Raw genomic sequence first — 21,292 nt, forward strand, 5'->3', positions numbered from 1 at the left:
TGTACAGTTCACCGCCCCATTAGTCTCCTCCTAGTCAGCTAGCCAAGTTGCTTGACATCTTGACGGAGCCTGGGAGACACGAGGTTGACGACGCCTTGCGGATTTGGCGCGTTTTGAAGGGACTTGAGACAGTTGTGCGCGCTCCCGGTGTAGACGATGACGCCTCTGAAGCCGACACATGTAGTGAGTCGCGACTGTAATCGTTGCCACAGTTACAACTACGGCGGCTATCTGTAGACGTCTTCGCCTTTCAGCATCCATTGAATAGATATCACCAAGAGTAAGAGGAAGAGAGATGTGAACGTTGAACGATGGTCAGGCCTTTGCCAGGTAGTTTTAGTGAACACGTCGCCATGATGTGCGGACGGCCGGCAGTCGACACTCCTTGGCCGCTGCGTCGCTTAGTCGGATTAGGAAGTACGTGCAAGCGTTGAAGTTGATGCAGCCAAAAGTTGCTGAACCGACGGGAGCAACACTTGCGTGAACTGCCGTTTCGGGAGAGTGGGTCGTCGCATGTGGATGCGATTGGTCAGTTCTGATGACTAAGCCGGGACCTTGCAGAGCTATTTTTATACATTCAGCCTCTTCTCCCCGTCCTAGGGGGATGGCATCATGCAAGTTATGGCTGATAGGTAGTATTGTTGTTCAGATTGCGGATGTAATTCGTAGCGGACGGCTCTCCGGAGGCCGGCCATCAAAGGAGCACCTTGCTAGATACCGCACTTAGGGAGATTTTTATTTTGTTTAGAAATATGTGTGCAAATTCCGACATCTAGTAGTAATAACGATACTTGCGGTTTGTGTATTCATAGCTGAGGATCCTTGGGTTATCACGCTGAAAACTGTACGTACGGGGACGAGACCCTGGCGGAGAGATGCAATAATTCAAGTTTGTACACAGCTCATTCAGCTATCGAACTTCCATGGACATTCTTACATAGAGGCAAGGAGGACTTTGGATACCCGTGGGCCATCATATCTCTGGTCATTGGCGCATGCAGACATGTTAGCTTGTCTCTGCTGCACTTGACGCTGCTGCTGCGGCGGCGGCGGCCTTCTGAGCTGCCATCTTCTGGTCGTATTCTCGCTTCTTTGCAGCGATCTGGTCAATTAGAGGCTTATTGTTCAAGGCATTAAGTGCCGCTTCATTTCCTGCCTCCGACTTGCTCAAACCGCTTCCGGACCCGAGGAGCTTCTTTTCATAGCCCCATCCAGTGAGGTAAGCTCCAATAAAAGAAGTAACCAATCCACCCTCGCGCTGGCGTGGTTTCTCCTCAAGATACTGCAGCTTTATTCCTCTGCTCATGACCGTGGCGGCAAGCTTGTCTTTGAAAGAAGCTTTGCTGCCTTGCGCTAGTGTCACTGATGCCAAAGGAACCTTCACCTCCGCAAGCTTTGGCAGCCATAGTTGAGTTAGCCAGCTTTCTACTGCCCGAAGCCCACCCTTGGGGTCAGCTATAATGGCAGCGGCAACATAGGCCTCAAAGACATCCCCCATTACTTTTGTCCATCGTTTTGGGACGCTTTTTATATCCGAACTGGTCTTTAGTAGCTGATCAAAGCCATATGCTACTGCGTATTCAGCTAGAGTTTCGTTTTTCACCATAGTTTCTCGAGCTTGTGCGATTTTCCCAGCAGGCAAGGTAGGGAAATTTTCCCATATTAACCTAGTCGAGATGAGTTCGATGTATGCATCTCCTAGTACTTCTAGTCTGTCATATGTCTTCTCTGAGGTTTGAGTGGATATTGGTCCTCGCTCCATGATGCCAGTGTGGGTAAATACAGCTGTTTTCAAGGATTCATCCCCGATAGGAGGTAGTAGAGGTAATTTGCCATCGCAACGTGTGCCTGCTGGTGACGGTAAACCACTCGGTATAGATGGGAGTGGTAGCTGCTTGGTATAATTTAATGACGTATTTTCTGAATTCTCGAACGCCTTATTGATGCGTTTTAATCCTTTTATGAGGTCCTTCGCATTCTCTTTTTCTATACTTTCGATATTATCTGATTGAGCGAGTAAATTTTGGGTAATTTTTTGGAGTTGTATAAGCTGAAACTGGATTGGTATCTTGTCTGCAGGACGGTCATTCGTTCTTGTTTCGCTGGATTTTTTCTCTTGAGGTCCTCTCTACAGATAATACCAATAAGTTATTCAAACCCGAAGAAGCGGGATTGGATAGCTGCATACCTTTTCCTTTTTTATGCGTTTAGAATTCTGGGAACTGTTCTGAGAGCTCTCAGCTTCCGATATCCGTTTAGTTCCCATCACTGTAGAGTAAAAATACAACAAATATCCTACTTGGTAGAGAGGTAAAATTTGAACGATTCGTGAATTTGGAGCTTTCTATTGCGATTCTGGTGTTGGAGGTCGCTCGGCAAGTTTAGCCGCGCCGATGCCAAGAATAGAAAGTCTAAACGCGGGCATCAAGGCCATTCGAAAACCCGTCAACGACATGATAGAAAGCGTCTTTTTCACTGCAGCAAGTTCAAACTAATTTCAAACCACGCAATTGACAGAATGGCGGCTCCTAGATCGCGGATATTGGATCTGTTAAAGGTGAGCACTCATTTGGATTCTAGCTAATGCCCAAATTTTACGCCTGCTCAAGGCATTTTTGAAGACAATATCAACTAATACGCACGGTCTGACCAGGTCCAATGCCGCATTTTCTCCCATACATTTAATCCCGAAAACCTTCGTCTTGGAAATAAGATCCTACGCCAAAGACTACGCGGAGCCGCTCTTGCTTCGTATTACCCAAGAAAGACCGTGACGTTCGAAGATCTTGAAAGGGCCTATCGACCCATGGGCCTCATTACTTTTGATCCATTGAGGTCACATCACGAGGAAATGAACCAAATGTACGATCTCTCAAACATACAACATATCTATACCCTCTGAAAGTAAAGCAGAGGCATCCTTTGTGCTGGGACGATCGTTAACAGGCTTGACTACAGACGGAAGCTCCGTGGAAAGGGGGCGCCAAAGAAGAAACGCACAGCAGCAGGTACGAACAATCCTTACCCCCTAGGAGTATTTTGCATTATTCTACACCTATACGCATACTCCCGTGATCAGGAACCTTTGCCCTTGTAATTCCCCGAATTTACTGTCAGAAATTCTCCACAAAAACTAACAATATCAATTTATAGAGTCCAAATCAGCGAAGAAAAAGAGATAGTTAATTTTGTAGGAACTGTATTGGATGTATATTTGTACTATAAACGGGTTTGTTTTACAAGGAATTTCTTCACATTTAGCATCTGGTAAAGATTTATGCTTACCAGAGGTTATACGGCGCACATGTCATAAATTATCCAACTTACCTACTACCTTACCCTTATAATGACTTTTTCTGAGATATGCTGAGTCAGGTTTCCTTCTATCCTAAGGAAATTCATCTTGCAAATAATGTCAGTTTGCCATAGGGAGAAAAATCTATATCACGTGATTGATCTATTGAGCGCGCGCCACGGCTATGCCAGTTAGCTATTTAGGGACCACGAAATCAAGCAATCTTCAGCAACACCTACAGTCGCAAACCCCATTACACGAACGATACAGATACCGGATTGATCGCATTAGTCCTCTCGCGTATATTGCAATTACGTTTACTGATCGGTTTTATCTCCCACAAGCGCTCATCTGAGCTGTGATAACAGCTACTTTTTTCACCATGCCTGCCGTGGCCGCAAAGCTGTCGAAGAACCAGCAAAGGAGAGCGAAGAAGAAGGCGAAAAAAGCCGAGGTATTTTACTACCGGAATCATCACATGGATGAGTTGGAGCTAACTTGTAATAAGGAGCAATCAAAAAGTAACACCGAGACACCTACAACCCAAACCGAAGAGACTGCAACCGTCACAAATCCTGTCAAAACCGAGACTAAGCCAGAGGATTGGAAACAAAATGACGAACTTGACTATGCTTCTACCATGTTTGCGCCGGCTGAAGCAGACAATGAACTGTTTCAGCTATACCAGGACGTGATGGGGAAGTTCGACCAGAGTGAAGCGGAGGATTCGACTGTTAAAAAATCAGATAAACCAGAGATATATTTCGATGAAGATGACATTCCAGATGAAGAGGAAGAGGATAATGCGGAGACCAAAATATCGAAGAAAAAGCGCAAGCAGATGAATAAACTCTCTGTTGCGGAGTTGAAGGCCATGGTTCGAAAACCCGAGGCTGTGGAGTGGACAGACGCAGATGCCTCAGATCCAAAGCTTTTAGTCCATATTAAAACTTATCGCAATGTCGTGCCTGTCCCGGGTCATTGGTCGTTAAAACGTGAATACTTGTCTTCAAAGAGGGGAATCGAGAAGGCCGCGTTTCAACTCCCCAAATTCATCCAGGAGACTGGTATCGCGGAGATGAGAGATGCTGTTTTAGAAAAACAAGATCAGCAGACTCTCAAACAAAAACAGCGTGAGAGGGTACAGCCTAAGATGGGGAAACTTGACATCGATTATCAGAAACTTTACGAAGCATTTTTCCGGTTCCAGACAAAACCAGAGTTGACAAGATATGGCGAGGTTTACTACGAAGGAAAAGAATTTGAGACGAACTTGAAGCACCTACGGCCCGGAGAACTTAGTGACGAGTTGAAGGAGGCATTAAACATTCCCCCAGGAGCTCCACCACCTTGGTTAATTAACCAACAACGATTTGGCCCTCCACCATCATACCCTGCCATCAAAATACCTGGTCTCAATGCCCCGCCACCTCCAGGCGCAATGTGGGGTTACCATCCTGGTGGATATGGAAAACCCCCGGTCGATGAACACAACAGACCATTGTATGGTGGTGACATATTTGGTGTATTGCAGACTCAGCAAAACGTACAACAAGGGGAACCTGTCGAGAAGGATTTATGGGGAGAACTGCAGCCGCCAGAAGATGAGGAAGAAGAAGAAGACAGCGAAGAGGACGAGGATGAGGAAGAGGAAGATGAGGACGTTGGTGCAGGGCTACAAACGCCAAGTGGTCTGGAGACACCAAGTGGCATGATTTCATCAATACCTTCCGAGTACGGAGGTACACAGAGCATTGCTGGCGAATTTGATGTTCGGAAGCATCATAGGGGCACAGAAACCGAAGAGTCGACACAACCTCGATCGGCTTATCAAATCATTCCTGAGCGTGAAACCCAAGTTAAGGGATTTTTTGGTGGTGACAGGGTCTATGATCTTAAAGGAACCACAGCCAATCTCCCAGTTCTTGGAGAAGAGGATGAGAACCGAAAGAGAAAGAGACCTGGTGATGTTGATGTGGCCGTGGACCCTGAAGTTTTGGAAGGCCATGGGCTGGACAAGGAGAGCCTAAAGAATCTTTACAATTCTCAGAAAAAGCAGGAGGAGAATCCGAACTGGTTCCAGGAAGATCTCAGTGATATGATTGCCAACGAAAGTCGGAAACGATTAAAGAAAGACGAAGAGAGGCGAGCCAAGCGGTAAGGTAGGGGTATCAACTATGTACAGTATGAATAAGAATTAGGCAATTTATAATGTATGGAAAAACATAAGCTTTTAGGCGAACAATACAGCAGCTATTCAGTAATCAGAAATATGATTGTTCCTTCATCACTACTACAATCTCTACCTCGATAGTTGGGGTACCGTACCCGCGCCCAGGTAGTATCACGTGTTGATAATTAAGCGCCATTCTATACTATTCCTGATGTGGGTTAGCGGCTCGGCGGCAAAGATCGCATTTTATAATCCTTTATATAGCTTAAGAGGACAGCAGAGAGCCGCGAGATTCTCCAAGGCACGCTGTGACCTTGTTCCTTGTTGACTGTGGTTACGACGCTCTCGAAGCTTGATTTGCCCTAACTCTTCCAGGCCCTCCCCCAGCTAGCCACAGCGCCGCTGACTCCCGAGCGCCTTGCAGATTCCAAGACCAAGCGCCAGTTCCAGGCCGGAAAGTGCTAATTGCTGACAATGATGGATCGTGATAGAAGGTTCGCAAGAAAATCCAGACGGCTTGTCAATTAAAGGGCCACAGCCTAATAGAGTCCCTTGCATCTTGCATGCGGCTGTTGATGCAATATTCATGAAACTAACACCCTCATTAGATTTGATGAATCGCGCCGTGGAGGAGAGAGTTATCGCCCTCTGGAACGCAACTTCCGCCGCTCCCCCCGTCCTGATAACTGGTCATTTCGCTCTCCACCTCGCAACCGGTCGCCGATGAGGCCCTCTGCAGATACATGGGCACCCTCAAGCAGGCCTAGGCCACGGAGCCGCTCCCCAGATAACTTCAGGCCACGCTCAAGGAGTCCCCCATTCAGAGGCCGTGAGAGAGGCCCTAATTTTGGAAACAGACCTCGTTCTCCTCTCAGACGGCCATCCCCCGGTCGTGATAGACCTCCAAGATTTAACAGAAGGTCACGATCACCTCCGCCATTTGATAGGAATCGGAGTCCAGGTTTGAAGCGTGGCCGCGATCCCTCTCCTTCGACCATCAACGCACCTCGTGCACCAAAGAGAGAACGAAATAACTCACCTCCACGAAATCGATTCGACCGACCACGGTCACCTCCCTTCAATGAGATTATGCAACAGCGAGATTCAAGAATGGATGGCCGCAGGCGGTCAAGAAGTACTGATAGACGAAGCTCACGAGGTGATCCAACAGGCGCAAGAGGGCCGCCACCACCTCCGCGATCGCCATCTATCACGGAACGCTCTGGTCCGAACTCTGCGCATGGCTCGGCAGCTACATCCCGAAGATCCTCTCCTCCTGTTCCGGAAAGAATAAATCGCAATTACTCAGTTTCATCAGTGCACGGCCCACCCCACGCTATGTCACGACCACAATATGATAGCCCTCACGCTCACACGAATGCATCTCGTTTTCCTGAGGGAAACCGGAGACCTTCCAGCCGGCCTCCGTCACCCTCTAGACGGCCCCCAAGCAATCATCGTCTGCAATCACCTCGCTCAAACGAACCGCAAAGGTCATTTGTCGATAATGAATATGACCGTGGTCAAAGCACAGTTAAATCCCCGATGGATTCTCGCAGCGAAAGCAATACATCAATGCAATCCCAAGGTGTAAACGTTCCCGAAGGGAGATCTCCACCTCTTGGCCCTTCTGCGGCTTCAAGGTCGATGAGACAGTCCGCACGTGGAGGGCATATGGCTCTATTGTCAGCTCCAACGCGGCCCAAAGGTGCATCTGGGCCGGCTTTCAACAGAGACGGGCCCCCTACTGGGCCTCGTGAAAGTGTAAGGCCCGGTCCTAGCTTGGGTCCTAGCATGGTACGACGTGGCAGTTCCCATACGTCCGCCGCCCAGCATCATGGACCCCCTCCCTCTGGCCCTCGCGGTGTAGGAGGGAGCCTTGCTCCCGGTACAGCCCATGATTCTAGGCCACGACCACCCTTTAGGCATGGGAGTGGAGTGTCCACAAACTATCCACGGCCACCAAGAGTTACTAATCATCTAGCTGGCCTTCCTGCTATCGTTCCAGGGGGAAGGCTATTGCCTTCCGGTCTAGATCCCATAACAGAAAAGCGGCTGGCCCAGCTAGAAGCCGATAAGGAGAAGCTTTTAGAACAGATTTCCGAAAAACAGAGGGTGAAGCGGGCATGTCTTCGAGAGTGGGAGAAGCTATGTAGAGAATGTGAGACTGCCGCGTTAAGAACAGATCTTGCGGACGGTCATCTCCAGAGAATGTCCGAAACGGAAGGCATCGGAGGCGGTGTTGCCTTTTAGCCTCCCTTGTACACTTTTATTGTCTTCAGGCATTCCCAAGCGTTAGCTAGAGGCTTACCACGTAAATGGGTTTAGGGGCTGTGGCGTTATCTGGCCTGGTTTGGTTTCGGCGCCGTTCTACTATGCAGTCTTCCGTAATATCACGCGCTCCACCGAGTCTCTTTTGTTGTGTTCTACAATCAGTTAATCAATAGCGTAAAATCAATGCGCGGGCTTAATTCTTTCTAAAACTTCCGGGCAGCATGGCCTCGCCGACGCCCACGCGTGAACAATACGCAGAAACCGAAGTTCCGCCCATACACTTTCTCCATTGACGTCGGGAATTGCCCAAAACGGGGATAGGTCATGTGACACCTCTATATGGACCCAACCCGACACGACTGTGATGCGACTACATAAGTATCTTCCTTCTATCCCCTTTGGCTCTCGAAACTGCCTTCCACTTTATTGTAGACTGGCTGTACGCCTAGCACGTCCAGTAGAGAGAGTACTGGGTACGATGTAGTATGCTTTGTTATCGGCGCCCGCGTTGAGATAGTTAAACCGTGTGGCTGCCGTGGTGCTAGGAAGAGCCAGGACAACATTTAGTTAAGCCCTCCATGTCCCACATCAGCATAATCTGTGCCCGATGAGGCCTCTACATATAATCAGTTTCTATTTTAATAACGCTTGTTACTATCTCTCTTAAGTTCTCTATTATTGCCTCTGCCATCTTTGAATACTGCGTCATGGATCCTGGATAAATCACATGACCCCTTATGACCAGTCGAAATTAAAGCTGATTAAGAAAGCCAAAAAGCGCATCTTGTGGCCTTCGTGTCAACATCAACAACTTCCCATCACCTCTCAAATTTCAACATCCACAGAGTCTCTACAAGTCGGAGGAACTGGAAATTACGTTCCCCTGTCAGATGCAACGCCACTGGTTGCATGGAGAAGAGTCTTCTACCTCAAATCAAGCTACAATCCCACGATTCATAGGCCCAAATCGACCGCCATTAGATCCTGTCCCCTGATCGCGGAATCGCATTCAATCTATACACCCCTGGAAAGCGAGGCTAGTTAGGCGCAAGCATCAAAATGAATATTTTCCGGCTTCTCGGTATGCCCTACGAAACAACTTCGGCCCTAGAACCCTACTCGATGTCAATCTTCCTGCAAAACAAACTGGCTAATCAAGCGGCTTTGCTAGCGGACATCTCCCACCTCCTCTCTATCTTTATTCTCCTGCAGAAAATGAAGTCATCGAGTGTATGCGCATGCTTCGAACCTATATTCTTACCCCAACCTCAAACTAACGTTGGTTTAGAGTTGTTCGGGGATATCATTCAAGTCACAATCGCTTTACCTGATTGTCTACGTCACTCGATATCTTGGTATTTAACTTTCCAACCCCCTTACACGCGACCATATACGCACCTCGACATGGGAAAGATGAAAAGATTATGCGCAACATACTGACCGTGTCTCTACATTCGTTAGACTTGTTCTGGAACTTCACCGGCTCGCCTTACAACACCATCTTCAAAATTCTCTTCATCTCTTCTTCCGCATATACCATTTATCTGATGCTCAACGATTATAAACCAACAAACGACCCAAACATCGATACTTTTAAAGTTGTATATCTTCTCGGAGCTAGTGCCGTTCTGGGAGTTTTGTTCCCCTACAAATATACAGCCTCAGAGGTGAGTGGACTCCCGAGTTCTTCGGTCAAGGAAGAAGATTGAGTGTTCCGAGGGTCTAACAGGATCGATTCCTCGAGTTTAGATTCTCTGGGCGTTTTCGATCTGGTTAGAGTCAGTTGCCATATTACCGCAACTGTTCATGCTTCAGCGAACCGGTGAAGCTGAGACCATAACAACCCATTATCTCTTTGCACTGGGCATATACCGTGCTCTGTATATTCCCAACTGGATCTACCGATACTTCTCCGACGGATACTTCGATCCAATTGCTGTGGTTGCTGGTATCATCCAGACCATTCTTTACGCCGACTTCTTCTGGATCTATTTCCAAAAGTTAGTATCCCTAAGCTTAATGGTTCGACCTATACTCAATGTCTAATGATAAATCTTGCGATAGGGTTCTCAAGGGCCAGAAATTCTCCCTGCCAGTATAACTTATCATACCACGTTTCAGAGGAACGTTAGGTTAAACGCCAACCTGTCTTCCATCCTTGATGATAATAACCATTACGAAGAAGAGTTGCCTGTTAATCTTTTTTTATACTCATAACAATCGAAGTCACGAGAGAAGACACAGGCAGTATGAGGTTCTTTCTTTCTTTCTCTCTCTCTTCTTTTTTTACTATTTTCCCGCCCTAGAAAAAAATTCGACGAGACACGTTGTAATAAATACAATGTCTGGAATACCATCCCCAGGTATCTGTAACACAATTTTGATTCCTCTGCGTTTATTGATGAGGCTAGGCTGATGTCAAGGCATGCTCTCTGTTTTAGAAGGAATATGACTATTGATTTTCTACTTGTATTTGGTATCACATTTCTGCAATCTTCCTGTTTATTAGCTATCTCTTGGGGTTAACCGTCATCAGTATTGGTTGCTAAGACAAAAAGCGATGTATTATTATTTACTTATTCAAAAAGCCCAGATTTATGCCCCTATCTCAGCATAAGGTTCTGTGGTATAAACGAAGCAACAATAAGAAAAAAAACAACCTAGCGCATACAACCAGTTGGAACAATAAGTTTTCAGTCTGTAGCATCAAGGTTTCCTGTAGCCACCTGCTGTACCACGTATGAAATGGGTAGTTACTTGGATACAACTCTCATGGGAATAAAATGATACATTTAAATCGCCTCTTAATTGACGTGAGAGTCAGTCTGATATAACAAAGCCGTAACCCTCTTCATACGGATTCCTGCGAAAAGCAAGAAATAACAAGAATAAACCTAGAGTGAAAGTAAGAAAAGCAAAAAAATGAAATAAACTAGGAAAACCAAGAAAGAGTAATCAAGGAGAAAAAGCTCAAAAAAAAAGTTGTGAAGATGTTCCCAAAATGTTTCCCTGTCCTTCCATGCGATAACATTGAAAAATTATTTCCATATCCAGTTTAACACCCTGCATTTCCCATAGTCAAACGTTTGAAGTGTCATATAGTTATGTTGTGGGTAACTTTTGCGCTCCTGGGTTTCCGTGGGCTTCCGTCATTAGTATTGATATATTAGAGAATGACTTTCCTTCTTTGTAGTTTCCTTAATGGATTTTTCATAATAAAAGTCCAGGATGAATACGTGCCCATGGCCTTGCTTTGTCATACGAAGGATTTAAAAGAGAAAAGGGGGAAAAGTCGAGAAAAGGAACACAGCCAGAGATAAGACGAAAAAGAGAAAACGCTGCGCACAATATCCTGCACCGCGCTGGAGAATCCGTGGAATGGTCAGACTTGGTTTCATGGATCCCATCCGAGTGCATTGACCATTGGATTAGGTCGTTATCCAAAGATCATTCCTCGAATATCATGGTTTCCTAGTAAGGATGAGGTTCCGGGAGATGTTGGGCCTCATCATAGGTAGGCTGATAATCCAAATGACTTGAAGGCATGGACATTGTCGTCGATAACCCATGGGTGCCTCCTCCAGTCCCATTTGTTTCACTACCCGATGTCAGCGTTCGAGGAAGTGAAGCCCAGCTACTAGCTGTCGAAGGGAGAGGATGCATATGTGAATTATGGTATTGGCTCGACAGGCTTGTGTGGTGTGGGGATGGAGGCCAGGTTAGTGCAGATGGAATATTGGATTGATTAGCGTGTGGAGCTTCTGCTCGTGCAGGATATGGAATACCTGGCCTGCTAATAATGGACTCCCGGCGAGAATCTGGCGGTGATAAGAGATACGGGGAGGGGCCTAGTGCATGATCAGGTTTAGGAGAACTTCTGCATGAAGTTGGAGGCGTTAATCGAGATCCTCCTCTCCGGACCTGACATGTTGGACATATTTTAACAAAGCGAGATATCAATTCTTTTGGGACCCTAGAAGAAGTGGCGTGTCAATTAAAGTCGGCTTTTCTGGTATGCCAAGGACAGAGTTTAATGGACGCTGATTCCTGGCTCACAAACGGTGTGGCTTACCATGAATATATCCTCCGAACTTGGGCCGAAGTCTTATCACGACCTCCATGTTGGCATTGCTGGTGTGCTCGTGTCAGGATTTTGAAGAGTTTTTCGCGAATTGCTACTGGTTTCCCTTCGTGACATATCATTTTTCTCGACTGCAATAAAAAAACAGGTTTATTAGCTAATGATCAGCCATTTGGAAAGATTCAGATGCAAAATGGGAAAGGCATGACAAACCATAGGGACGTTGTTGTCCTTAGGTACAAGTGTGAACATTTTCTTCACCCAAAACCTAAATAAACAGTATTAGACAAGGGGAAAAGCTGAGGGATTGATATATTCATGGTTTAGGATATCCAAAAATAGTTTCCGTTCTGACCCTGTCTAAGGTCTGAAGGACATACCTAAATTGGGCAGATTCAATTGCAGTGTCCTTGGGATCAGTAAGCACGATTTTGATGTTTCGTGCTCTCCTTGAGTGAATCAAAGCCTTATCTTGCTTTTTGACGGAGAGATCATCAACGTAACTGTTCAACCCAATTAGCTTCCATGGAGTTGAACTGGATGAACTTTGGAGCCTAAATAAGAGGTATTTACCTCTTCATGAGTTGGTCAAATTCTCGGACATCTGGGAACCCTTCCAAAGCTGGGATAACAGGTTCTGATAAAACCGTTTGTTCGTTGCAAGATTCCTGGGCTTCGATCTCCACCTCCCAAAACGGTTCATGCATAGGGAATAAGCGATGCGGTGCTGGAAACCTGGGCTGTGACATATATTGAGGATGGCATTGATATCCCGTAGACGACGAATGGGTGATGAGGGAGGAGTGCTGCGGAGCTTGCGTATATATTGCTTGCTGTGAGGAGTAGGATGGGGCGATGGAGGCCGTCTCTGTGGAATGATGATTGTATGGTGCTAGAACCTGATGGTTCGAATACGACTGGTTGAAGGAAGGTTGTGAAAAATTGTATTGATTGTTTCTGCCGTATGTGTACTCTTGATCCTCGTCATGGTGGTGATAATGATGTGACATGACTGCTGAACCAACTGGCGGGCCAATTGTAGGCCTTTGGCTATGATTCTGGTTTTGATGCTTCCTGTGGTCCTCCAAAATAGAGCTGTCAGGAGCGAGCAACCTCAACGCAAGGGTAGAAGATGGGTCGGCAATCTCATGAGCTCGGGAGGAGATCGTGTCTGCACTGAAGGGGGCAGGGGAAAGATGAGGATTGTGGGAAGCGGTATTGACACAAGAACGAGAGACTGTGTCGCATGCCATTGAAGATGGAAAGCAAAAATAGTAGTTTATTTTTGCCTTTGCTTCCCAATGCCTCTGTGTACTTTCTTATAGCCTCCTCTGAGCCGGTGGAGGAATAACGAGGTTCTTCTGAAGCAGCACGAGAGACCGAGGAGGGAGAATAAGAAGAATACCACTAACAGGTGAGATGTTTCCACTGTATCCTTAACACCCACCTGTTTGGCGTTCGAGAATGCGGATGCCGATTAAATAAAGAGTGGAACTAAACCAGATACCCGCGACTAACAGAAGCGCCAGCACGGACGGAGATATTTTATAACAAGAACAGATCTGAAGATTAGCGTCATGTGAACCGGGGATAGCCTCGATGGACTGAAGATGATCAACGAGCGGGAGCGCGGGTACAGGGTTCAATTAATAGTCAATCAGACAGAAATGGGATTTTTGCTCTAGAGTGTTGTCCCAGAACAAAAATGAGAAATGTCCAGAGGCCCTGATAAGCAATCGGTTTGCAAATGGCTTGAGTTGAGTGACAAGAAGTCAGGAGATAAAGTACAACCTAGCAAGAGGCGGGCCGAGCTCTGGAATGCTCGGAAATGGACTTTCCTGGCACCTCAACAGGAACACGGAGAGGGCGGGCAACGATCAAATACCAGAAGGAAGTATTAATATGATTTGGAGAAACGTTGCAGCTCTGGTTGTCTTTCTTGAATGGATATTTACCTTTCCACTCGTTGACCAGGTACTCTCTAGCACCTTGCAAGGTACAACCGATTTGCATAGTAGTCAGCATTGTTTTTAAGGGGACCCAAGAGGGAATGACTGGCTGATGCAAAGAGATGCATGGATTCTGACCAGTAGAAAGATTTGACGCCGGCCATATTGATTTTTCAGGCTGCAAAAGGGAGGGATTGGAGATGTGGTGGTGGCTGAAGGGATGTCGGAAAAGAAAACATGCCAATTTTTTTCGTTCTTTTCTTCTCCCCACCTTTCCAGTGTAAGTAAAGACGAAGACAAACTGAAAGTTTTCAAAGTACCAAATTAGGATTTGTCAGGGCTAGTCGATCGACCCAAGACCACATGGATCAAGGGCATACGGAGTGGCAGAAATAACCCTTTTTCAAGAAAGAAAAGCTGATCCCGCTGTCCCAGTATGGAGTACTCCAGAGTTACTAGGCCTCTCTGAGAAGTACACAGAACCGTGCTTCTTTTGGAGAGAGGTCACTTCAAAAGTAAGGCTGTTAGCCTGTCGGAAGGGTCTAGACATGCCAAAACTCGGGCATAGAGGAGCCAGGGCGGCACTAACTCGTCACTAATGAGGCCCGCTTTGGCTGTCTACCTTTTTCCTTTTCACCCCTGCACTCTGAATGGGGAGAGTACTTTGTCATTTTTTTCTTTTTCCGCTGCTCTCTTGGTGTTTGTCACAGGAAAAAAATCTTTGGCGTTATCATTCCCAACTCACGGTCAAAAGAGAGAGGGGGGGGGGGGGGGTTAACTAGATGACCTATATGATGGATCCGTACGGAGTACTAGTGAAGAAACAGGTTCATCCTTGGGTTGCTGACAAGAAACACTATTATTCCTTTGAAAGATGTGTCTCCATTTATAAATCTTGAAGGTCCAGTAGTACTGGACTCCCGGAGTTGACAACGAATGAGGAGCAACCTACGGAGTATTATAAGGTAGCGGGCAGTTGGGATGAAGTTGATGTGGTAAAAAGAAAAGGAAGAAGCAGAACAAGATCTGGCTTCCGAGAAGCCGCGTCCAAATTGTTCTTGGCTTCAGCCCCCCTTTTTATTGCGAGAGATAATTCCGGAGAAGAGCTTGATGAATCTCTGAAGCCTGAACATGAATGCTTTTTCTTCTCTTGCCGACTGAGTTTTAAGCAGCCCGCTGTGGTCCAATGGAGGCATCCTGATAGAGTTCCGTGGCGTCGAAATGGAGTGACTGTCGGTCAAACCGATATACAGCCTATGTAACTCTGTAGTAAACAGCCTGCTGGTTCCCGCTGCGAGCTTCTGTTTGTATGTAGGGAGTGTATTTCTCTCTTTTTTTCTCTCTGCGTGTATATGTATGCGTGTAAATGTAGATGGGGTCCCTTTTCTTTTTTGGTTTCCCCTCCCATCCCTCTTGCTTGCTTTTTCCTCTCTTCTCAGCAGCAGGAAAGCCACCAAGGGAACAATTTCGAGCTTGAAAAACGCTGGTGATTAGCTCGTCCCCTCCCGCCAAGTTGTTTCGCATGCTCCTGACGAAACCCAGGGCTGGCTCGCCCGGCGGGGGGGCGCCATGAGTTCGTGGCGCCCAGTGCACGAATAAGGCGACTCGACTGAATTTTTGGTGATACGAAAGGGGAGAGAAGTCAGGAGTACTCCATATGCTCGAGTGCGTCTGTCTGCCTGCCTGCCTTTGCTAGAGAAGTGTGCATCTGCGTGTTCTGAGTGTGCTGGCGTCGCGTTGGAAGAGAGGAGGTTGAGAAGGTGACGTTGAAAGAAGAGTAGCTTTAAACGGAACCGCCCCTTCGGCAGCAACCTTCTTCGCTCGACTTCTCACAACTCCATTCCTCAACTCAACGAATATCACCTTATGAAATATAACTCACACCATAGAAGACTTCCCACGCTACGACAGTTGCTATCTGAACTAATATTATTACAAAGCTGTCCTTGAATCGATCTCGAGAAAGAAGCAAAAAAGTAAGCAGTGTCAAAAAGAAAAGTTGGTTCGGTTCGGGAGGACGATCCACAGATGTGGGAATCCATCGAGCAAGTAACAAAAAAAAAAAAAAAAAAAAAAAAAAAAAAAAAAAAAAAAAAAAAAAAAGCGAGAGCTGACTGCTACTATATTTAATAGTTAATCCGGCTCATCATTCTCTAGTTACTCCATATATAATCTCGCTATTGCTGTATCATCAGGTGCGTGGTCAATCCGGGAGGCGTATCTACCGTCCCGGCGTGGGTATCCCAGCGTGCCCCGGCTGCCAGGTATTTTATACAGGTCAGTAGCTGGGTAATGGCGCTGGTATCTCTCCCCTGGATTCGTGCGAGACAAACGAACCTGTCAGGCCAGCCTCACGTACTCATGTACGACTGTAGGGAACAAATGTGTGCATGTACTGGATGTGAATCCCTCACATCCTCGCCATGCACCCAAACACAAGTCACACTACTGACTACGGGGCCTTAGTTGTGTACTCCATTCGTCCTGAATCTGGTGCTTACCTTCCCTATCCCTGTCTGGGAATGGCGCTCCCCCCTCCCTCCCGTTTTGCTACTTGGACGCCTTCGCCTGGGGATGCCGCCGCATTGCATTGCATCTCATTATTTATGGCTCTCTGTGCCTTTGTCTCTCCTGCTTCGGGGACGGGCTAGACGAAGGTGTGCAAAGTTCATCATAACTGCTTATACGATAAACCTGGACCCCAATGGTCGGATACCACAATTTTACGTGCCCCTTTTGCCCGGTTCAACTACCTTTAAAAGCTGACATGGGGAAAGCCCACTCTCTCGCGGCCACATATCTTTCGGATAAGAGCATGCTTAAACCCAGTTAAAAGGGCTGCAAAACTCGACGATTAGAGTTGTAATATATAACGGGTATATGCAACTTGTGTGTCCACATCAGGAATGCCCGTAAGTTAAAAATTAAAAGAAAAGGCATGCACAACGCACTGTTGCATACGCATCATATTTCGCCCTTCCCACCCACACCGGTCCGCCTCGATAAACCGCCGAAACTACTCGAGTCTCAAGTCGGGTTGCCTTTCTAAAGATGGCCTTTCTTTTCATTTATTTTATTTTATTTTATTTTATTCTATATATTTAATATTATTTTTTACCCTTTCATTGCCTACAGCAGCGATTCGTGAGTACGTACCACGGCAACTCCCTTGTCCCCCCACAGGATCTTTCTTGTACCCTCTGGTACTCCGCCCCAAAAGAAGATGCTTTACTGTTTCCACTTTTTTTTTTTTTTGCTCTCGTTGCTTATGCCTATTTCTTCTCATTTCTTTTTTGTGAGGAAAAATGAGCGAACCTCTCCCATCGCAGACATGTACCCTTCTGCCGTCGTAAGGGCCTTCCATGGTCCAGAAAACAAGCTTGTTGTGACGGAATAAAGGACGGCATCGCATGAGAGTGAATGGTGGAAGAAAATCGTCGATCTATCAATAGTCAAGAATACGACAAGCGACCTTGAAGAGGCCTACCTGGGCTGTTGAGTGACCTAGCAAGGGTATGCCACAGTGAGCTGTACTCCGTAAATAGAGGAAATATGTAGCTGACATCTAGAACATAGGTGACACCTGGCAGCACCCAGCATAATACCCCAAACTATCGAGATGTGATGCGCGGGATAAGTACTAGGGGTAAATATGCCACCAGAAGCGTTGAGCACCCTTAGATACAGCTAAATGGCAGAGTCGAGGGAGAAACGCATCCCTGGGTCTGCATAAATCAAACGGGATAAATAAGTACGCACACGTAGTGACCCAGGGAGAGACAGGGGATTCCGGAATTTAAATGCGCCCAGTCTACCTTCAACCCCCACTCACGGATTCTTCTCACGCTAAAGAGTAATCTATGCTTCCTGCTTGCATTTTCTTAAGGATTCCTCCCGTATTTTCCTTATCTCCTAGGGTGGATGCTATAGCCGATGGCTGCAATGACATGGCCTCCCTTGATTGCAGAGGTTTCGGGCGTCAAAGCTCATCTGTGGTTTTAGCCTTTCTTAATCCTCGTTGGGTGGACGGGATTTTCGGGAATGCTGGAACTGAAAAGACATTTCACCTTTGTGTACGGAGTATCGCTGTCAATAATAGGTTATCTTTTTCGCTGTTGTCCCTTCAATCACCTTTCTTGTTTTTTTTTTTTTTTTTTTTTTTTTTTTTTTCTTTTTTTTTTTTTTTTTAAATACGAGGGACCCTTTTTTCTCCAAAACTAGGAAACGGTTTGCCCAAAGAAGGACGGTTTCTTTTGTCACAATATCAACAAGAAACTATGCAACCAAAATGTGGAAAAATCACGGGGGAAAAAAAACAACGAATACCGGAACCAACAAAATCGCCGCTGGTCTCGTCACGACGCCCGCTTGCATTCGCCGGGGAGAGCAACAAAGGCATCCGTGCGCCTAACTCTGCATATTCTGAGACTGATTAGGTATCCGGCACTGTCTATCTGCCGGGTTGTGTGGACAGATCAACTTTTTGCGGGATTTCAAGGGAGTGGCGGAGGGATGCATGTCATTGAGATAAACCTCGTGTACTGCTGCAGCCGCTCAGACAGGATAGAAACCAAGGGAATAGCTAAATTCCCACGAATAGGGTCCAGCGAAAGCCAATCAAACTTTTCCAGGAAATTCGACTGGCTGAGAATCCATGGTAGATGCCGGGGTGGAGGAGGTACCAACGGGAAGAATATGTTTGGCCAGAACCGTCCCTTTCACCCTGGCCTCGCTTTGCCCTCCTTTGACATTCAGTAGTCAGTAAGTACTCCATACAGAATAGTCAACACGGAACGGCGTTCCCCGTTGAATCGGCGAGGATGGGCAGCAGGAGAGAAGCAAAGCGGTAACTAACCAGGGGCGCTGAGTAGTTAGTTGGTTATAAATACGGTGGTTATTTAACATAAAAAATATCTCCGTCTGCTCACGAACGGGTTGCCATCCCGCCAGCCACCCTCCCTTGACAAACGGATCGAGGGAGAGAGGAGGGGCAAACAAGGGACGGGGACGACGGGAAGTGCCCTTACCTGCAGTGCTAGCGCTTGCCCACACCTGTGGTTCCTGCGCATGTAAGGTGCTCTCGTATATACAAACTCAAGGCTCCCGATTTCAGGATCGAATGATAACTTGCAAGTTCGTGGAGTCACCAATACATCCTGATACAGGTGGTTAAGCAGAGAAGCCCTCTCGACGCTCGAATCAGCCTGAACCAGAGGGCTGGGCGGCAAGCCAGGGAGAGAACAAAGATGATTTCGCAGTTGGGAAAAATTAAACATGGCTGTGAGCGATGCAAGACCAAGTCATAGGTGCAGATCCTGCCGCTGGGGGGTGGGAGGCTTGACTTATTTCCCCCCTCCAGGAAGCACAGCGGTGCACAGGCGAGCTTCTCTTTAAAAGAAGACATTCGTATTGTTGTGTGTTTAACTAACTTGGCATGATCGCAACTGCATATAACGGCAAGATGGGGATGTAGTTACGCGTATGGAGTACTTACTCCATGATTCTGGGGTTTCAGGCTAAGGCCAATGGATATGCATTTCCGAGTACTCCAGACAATATCTCCTTGGGTAATGACCCGTCTAGACGCACACCCCGAGTCCAAGGATGAAAGAGAAGCGCTTCCAGGGTTCAGAGTCGGGATCGTCGTTATTCTGATCCATGAACATCGGCTGCATGCCCAGCAGCGCCTCTTATGTCAGAAATCATGGCCACGGTCAACAACTGCAACCACCACGACCACGGCCATGGCCCTGGCCATTAACCACCGCAAGCTTATATAGACTTATGGCATGACGTCAGTAGATTCATTAACTTCATTAACCGGGAAGCTCATGTACGAGCAGGCTTACAGATCACCCTCGACTGCTGGGACGTACCACATATATACGAGATGTATAAACATATAGTGTTGCGTGGTCGTGGTGAAAGCTGTTGGTAATATCTCGCAGCATCGAGGTTGTATAGCAACCCTGGAGACCCGTGGAACCAGGCGGACAAGGTAAGTACTTACGAAATATACGAGTAATAATAGCCGGAGTCTGCCTCATCCGTGTATATATCGCGGCCCTCGCTGGTTCTTAATTCCTTTTCCCCGTTCTCGACGCTTCGAAAGATGGAGTTGGGATTTAGGGACAAGTGGCAGCATGTGCATATAGTCGACACAAGCCCATACTCCTGCTATATAGGCTAGGAATGTCTAAACGATGGTTATTTGTTTGAGCAACTGAAATAGCTGGACTATTATTCAGTGCAAGCCAATTCGGTCCGGATATCTTGTACTCTCCTGTCCGCAGCTAGGTATTTGTGTCCTATACGAAGCACTCCAGCAAGATATAACGACCAAGTGCACACAACGGAGGCATGAAAAACCAAATTGAGTGTTAATATATGACTGCAAATAACCTCCACCCTCTTAACGGCTCTGTTAAGGAGCTGCTAATACCCGGCCGAGTAGTAAACTTCGCTTGCACAAGATGGATGAATGGGTAGGTTATGCTTCGCTTTGTAGTGCAGGCCGACTAAGGATAGAAACTCAGAAAATGCTATCATTAATTAAACTCCTACTAATTAATATATGTCGTCAAGTCATTAACGGGGGTTAACATGACGGAGATGAGCGGATAATAATCCCCTTCTATCTTGCCCGTATATAGCTCCCACCCAGATGGAGATGTTCGTGATAAATCGTCATAAAAAACAGAAAACCAGTGAAATGATTCAACAGACAAGCAAACAACAAGACCATAAGACCAAAAAGTTTGGAAACCAAAGCCGCATCCAACCCCAACCCGAAGTTGGCTGGTCTGTATCGCAGCCATGCGCATGTTGCAACCAAATGAATATGTATACCTGGAAATGAGAGGTATAGTAGGATGGAGAAACAACACAACATAAAACATCGCTTCGCAATTCTATCGTGGGTATTGAATAATGTGGAGCATCGAAGCAACCTTCACCTCCAAAATATAACATGATATAGGATAAAGGGGTATGTGAATAGAGCAGGATATAACAGATTGGGCAAGTCATTTCATCCAACTTTGCCCTTGCAGACTAGGTTACGAATGGCCCAGCGCCATTCATCCCCCAGGTTGGCTCGGTCTTCATTTATCCACTTGCCAACTTTCCGCCTCCATTTTTCTTCCTCAGCACGCTGTCGCCTGATGAACTCAGGCCCAACATCAAACTCTTCTGTGATCGCCCACTCGTCTGATGACTCGCCTCCACTTTTGTCATCCAGGTTGGCGGTATCTGCCTCGACACAACTGGGGGAGGATGGGGCGCTGGAGATAGCTGTAATTGACTTTCGTGGATGATCCTCGAGATCATCAAGGCCAGCAAAGACGTCTTCCTCTTCATCAACAGAAAGGGAAGGCCCAGATTTGCTGCTTGGTCGGGAGCCCGGAGCTTTAAGCCAGCACATTCGTTGGGGATCAAATACCATTCCGCCAACCACCTGGGACCCTGAAATACCTCCAACATTGGAGATCAGAGCAGGGGACGGTCTCAAAGGCGCAGGC

The 21,292-nt window shown here is 46.8% G+C and overlaps 8 protein-coding genes across 8 annotated transcripts in view; 5 read left to right on the forward strand and 3 right to left on the reverse strand.

Annotated features, from left to right (window-relative positions):
* Window positions 1–563: 563 nt before the first annotated feature.
* On the reverse strand, window positions 564–2,266 carry TERG_04482 (uncharacterized protein; the record flags this gene model as incomplete). The annotated part of the gene is made up of 2 exons (XM_003235381.2): window positions 564–2,128; window positions 2,189–2,266. The coding sequence occupies 2 exons, from the start codon at window positions 2,264–2,266 to the stop codon at window positions 1,007–1,009; spliced, it is 1,200 nt and encodes a 399-aa protein (XP_003235429.1). The 3' UTR covers window positions 564–1,006.
* Window positions 2,267–2,518: 252 nt separating this feature from the next.
* TERG_04483 (uncharacterized protein) lies at window positions 2,519–3,097 on the forward strand (the record flags this gene model as incomplete). The annotated part of the gene is made up of 3 exons (XM_047748266.1): window positions 2,519–2,557; window positions 2,654–2,862; window positions 2,947–3,097. 3 exons carry the CDS (start codon window positions 2,519–2,521, stop codon window positions 3,095–3,097), a joined length of 399 nt encoding a protein of 132 aa, XP_047604243.1.
* Window positions 3,098–3,677: 580 nt separating this feature from the next.
* TERG_04484 (uncharacterized protein) lies at window positions 3,678–5,456 on the forward strand (the record flags this gene model as incomplete). The annotated part of the gene is made up of 2 exons (XM_047748267.1): window positions 3,678–3,749; window positions 3,804–5,456. The coding sequence occupies 2 exons, from the start codon at window positions 3,678–3,680 to the stop codon at window positions 5,454–5,456; spliced, it is 1,725 nt and encodes a 574-aa protein (XP_047604244.1).
* Window positions 5,457–5,945: 489 nt separating this feature from the next.
* Window positions 5,946–7,721, forward strand: TERG_04485 (uncharacterized protein; the record flags this gene model as incomplete). The annotated part of the gene is made up of 2 exons (XM_047748268.1): window positions 5,946–5,962; window positions 6,077–7,721. The coding sequence occupies 2 exons, from the start codon at window positions 5,946–5,948 to the stop codon at window positions 7,719–7,721; spliced, it is 1,662 nt and encodes a 553-aa protein (XP_047604245.1).
* A 748-nt stretch (window positions 7,722–8,469) lies between these two features.
* On the forward strand, window positions 8,470–8,787 carry TERG_12152 (uncharacterized protein; the record flags this gene model as incomplete). The annotated part of the gene is made up of 1 exon (XM_047751153.1): window positions 8,470–8,787. The coding sequence occupies one exon, from the start codon at window positions 8,470–8,472 to the stop codon at window positions 8,785–8,787; it is 318 nt and encodes a 105-aa protein (XP_047606306.1).
* Window positions 8,788–8,801: 14 nt separating this feature from the next.
* TERG_04486 (uncharacterized protein) lies at window positions 8,802–9,788 on the forward strand (the record flags this gene model as incomplete). The annotated part of the gene is made up of 5 exons (XM_003235385.1): window positions 8,802–8,823; window positions 8,914–8,972; window positions 9,031–9,097; window positions 9,204–9,409; window positions 9,492–9,788. The coding sequence occupies 5 exons, from the start codon at window positions 8,802–8,804 to the stop codon at window positions 9,786–9,788; spliced, it is 651 nt and encodes a 216-aa protein (XP_003235433.1).
* Window positions 9,789–11,065: 1,277 nt separating this feature from the next.
* On the reverse strand, window positions 11,066–15,306 carry TERG_04487 (uncharacterized protein). The gene is made up of 5 exons (XM_047748269.1): window positions 12,397–15,306; window positions 12,204–12,326; window positions 12,037–12,091; window positions 11,815–11,954; window positions 11,066–11,715 (listed from the first exon to the last, which is right to left on the reverse strand). The coding sequence occupies exons 1-5, from the start codon at window positions 13,074–13,076 to the stop codon at window positions 11,214–11,216; spliced, it is 1,500 nt and encodes a 499-aa protein (XP_047604246.1). The 5' UTR covers window positions 13,077–15,306; the 3' UTR covers window positions 11,066–11,213.
* A 5,496-nt stretch (window positions 15,307–20,802) lies between these two features.
* Window positions 20,803–21,292, reverse strand: part of TERG_04488 (uncharacterized protein) — a gene marked incomplete at both ends in the record, with an annotated part of 3,111 nt that continues 2,621 nt past the window's right edge. The window contains one exon of the mRNA XM_047748270.1: window positions 20,803–21,236. Within this exon, the coding sequence (XP_047604247.1) occupies window positions 20,803–21,236 (434 nt within the window). The remainder of the gene's footprint in view (window positions 21,237–21,292) is intronic.

This window comes from Trichophyton rubrum (assembly GCF_000151425.1).
Source record: "Trichophyton rubrum CBS 118892 genomic scaffold supercont2.4, whole genome shotgun sequence".
Taxonomy (NCBI): domain Eukaryota; kingdom Fungi; phylum Ascomycota; class Eurotiomycetes; order Onygenales; family Arthrodermataceae; genus Trichophyton; species Trichophyton rubrum.

What these genes read in the sequence shown, in the direction of transcription:
- TERG_04487 (XM_047748269.1), bottom strand. Translation starts at nt 13,076, where the DNA reads ATGGCATGCGACACAGTCTCTCGTTCTTGTGTCAATACCGCTTCCCAC. An exon ending in TTTGACCAACTCATGAAGAG is followed by an intron (nt 12,327 to 12,396) that starts GTAAATACCTCT and finishes TGGGTTGAACAG; the next exon opens with TTACGTTGATGATCTCTCCG. An exon ending in ATTGAATCTGCCCAATTTAG is followed by an intron (nt 12,092 to 12,203) that starts GTATGTCCTTCA and finishes CTGTTTATTTAG; the next exon opens with GTTTTGGGTGAAGAAAATGT.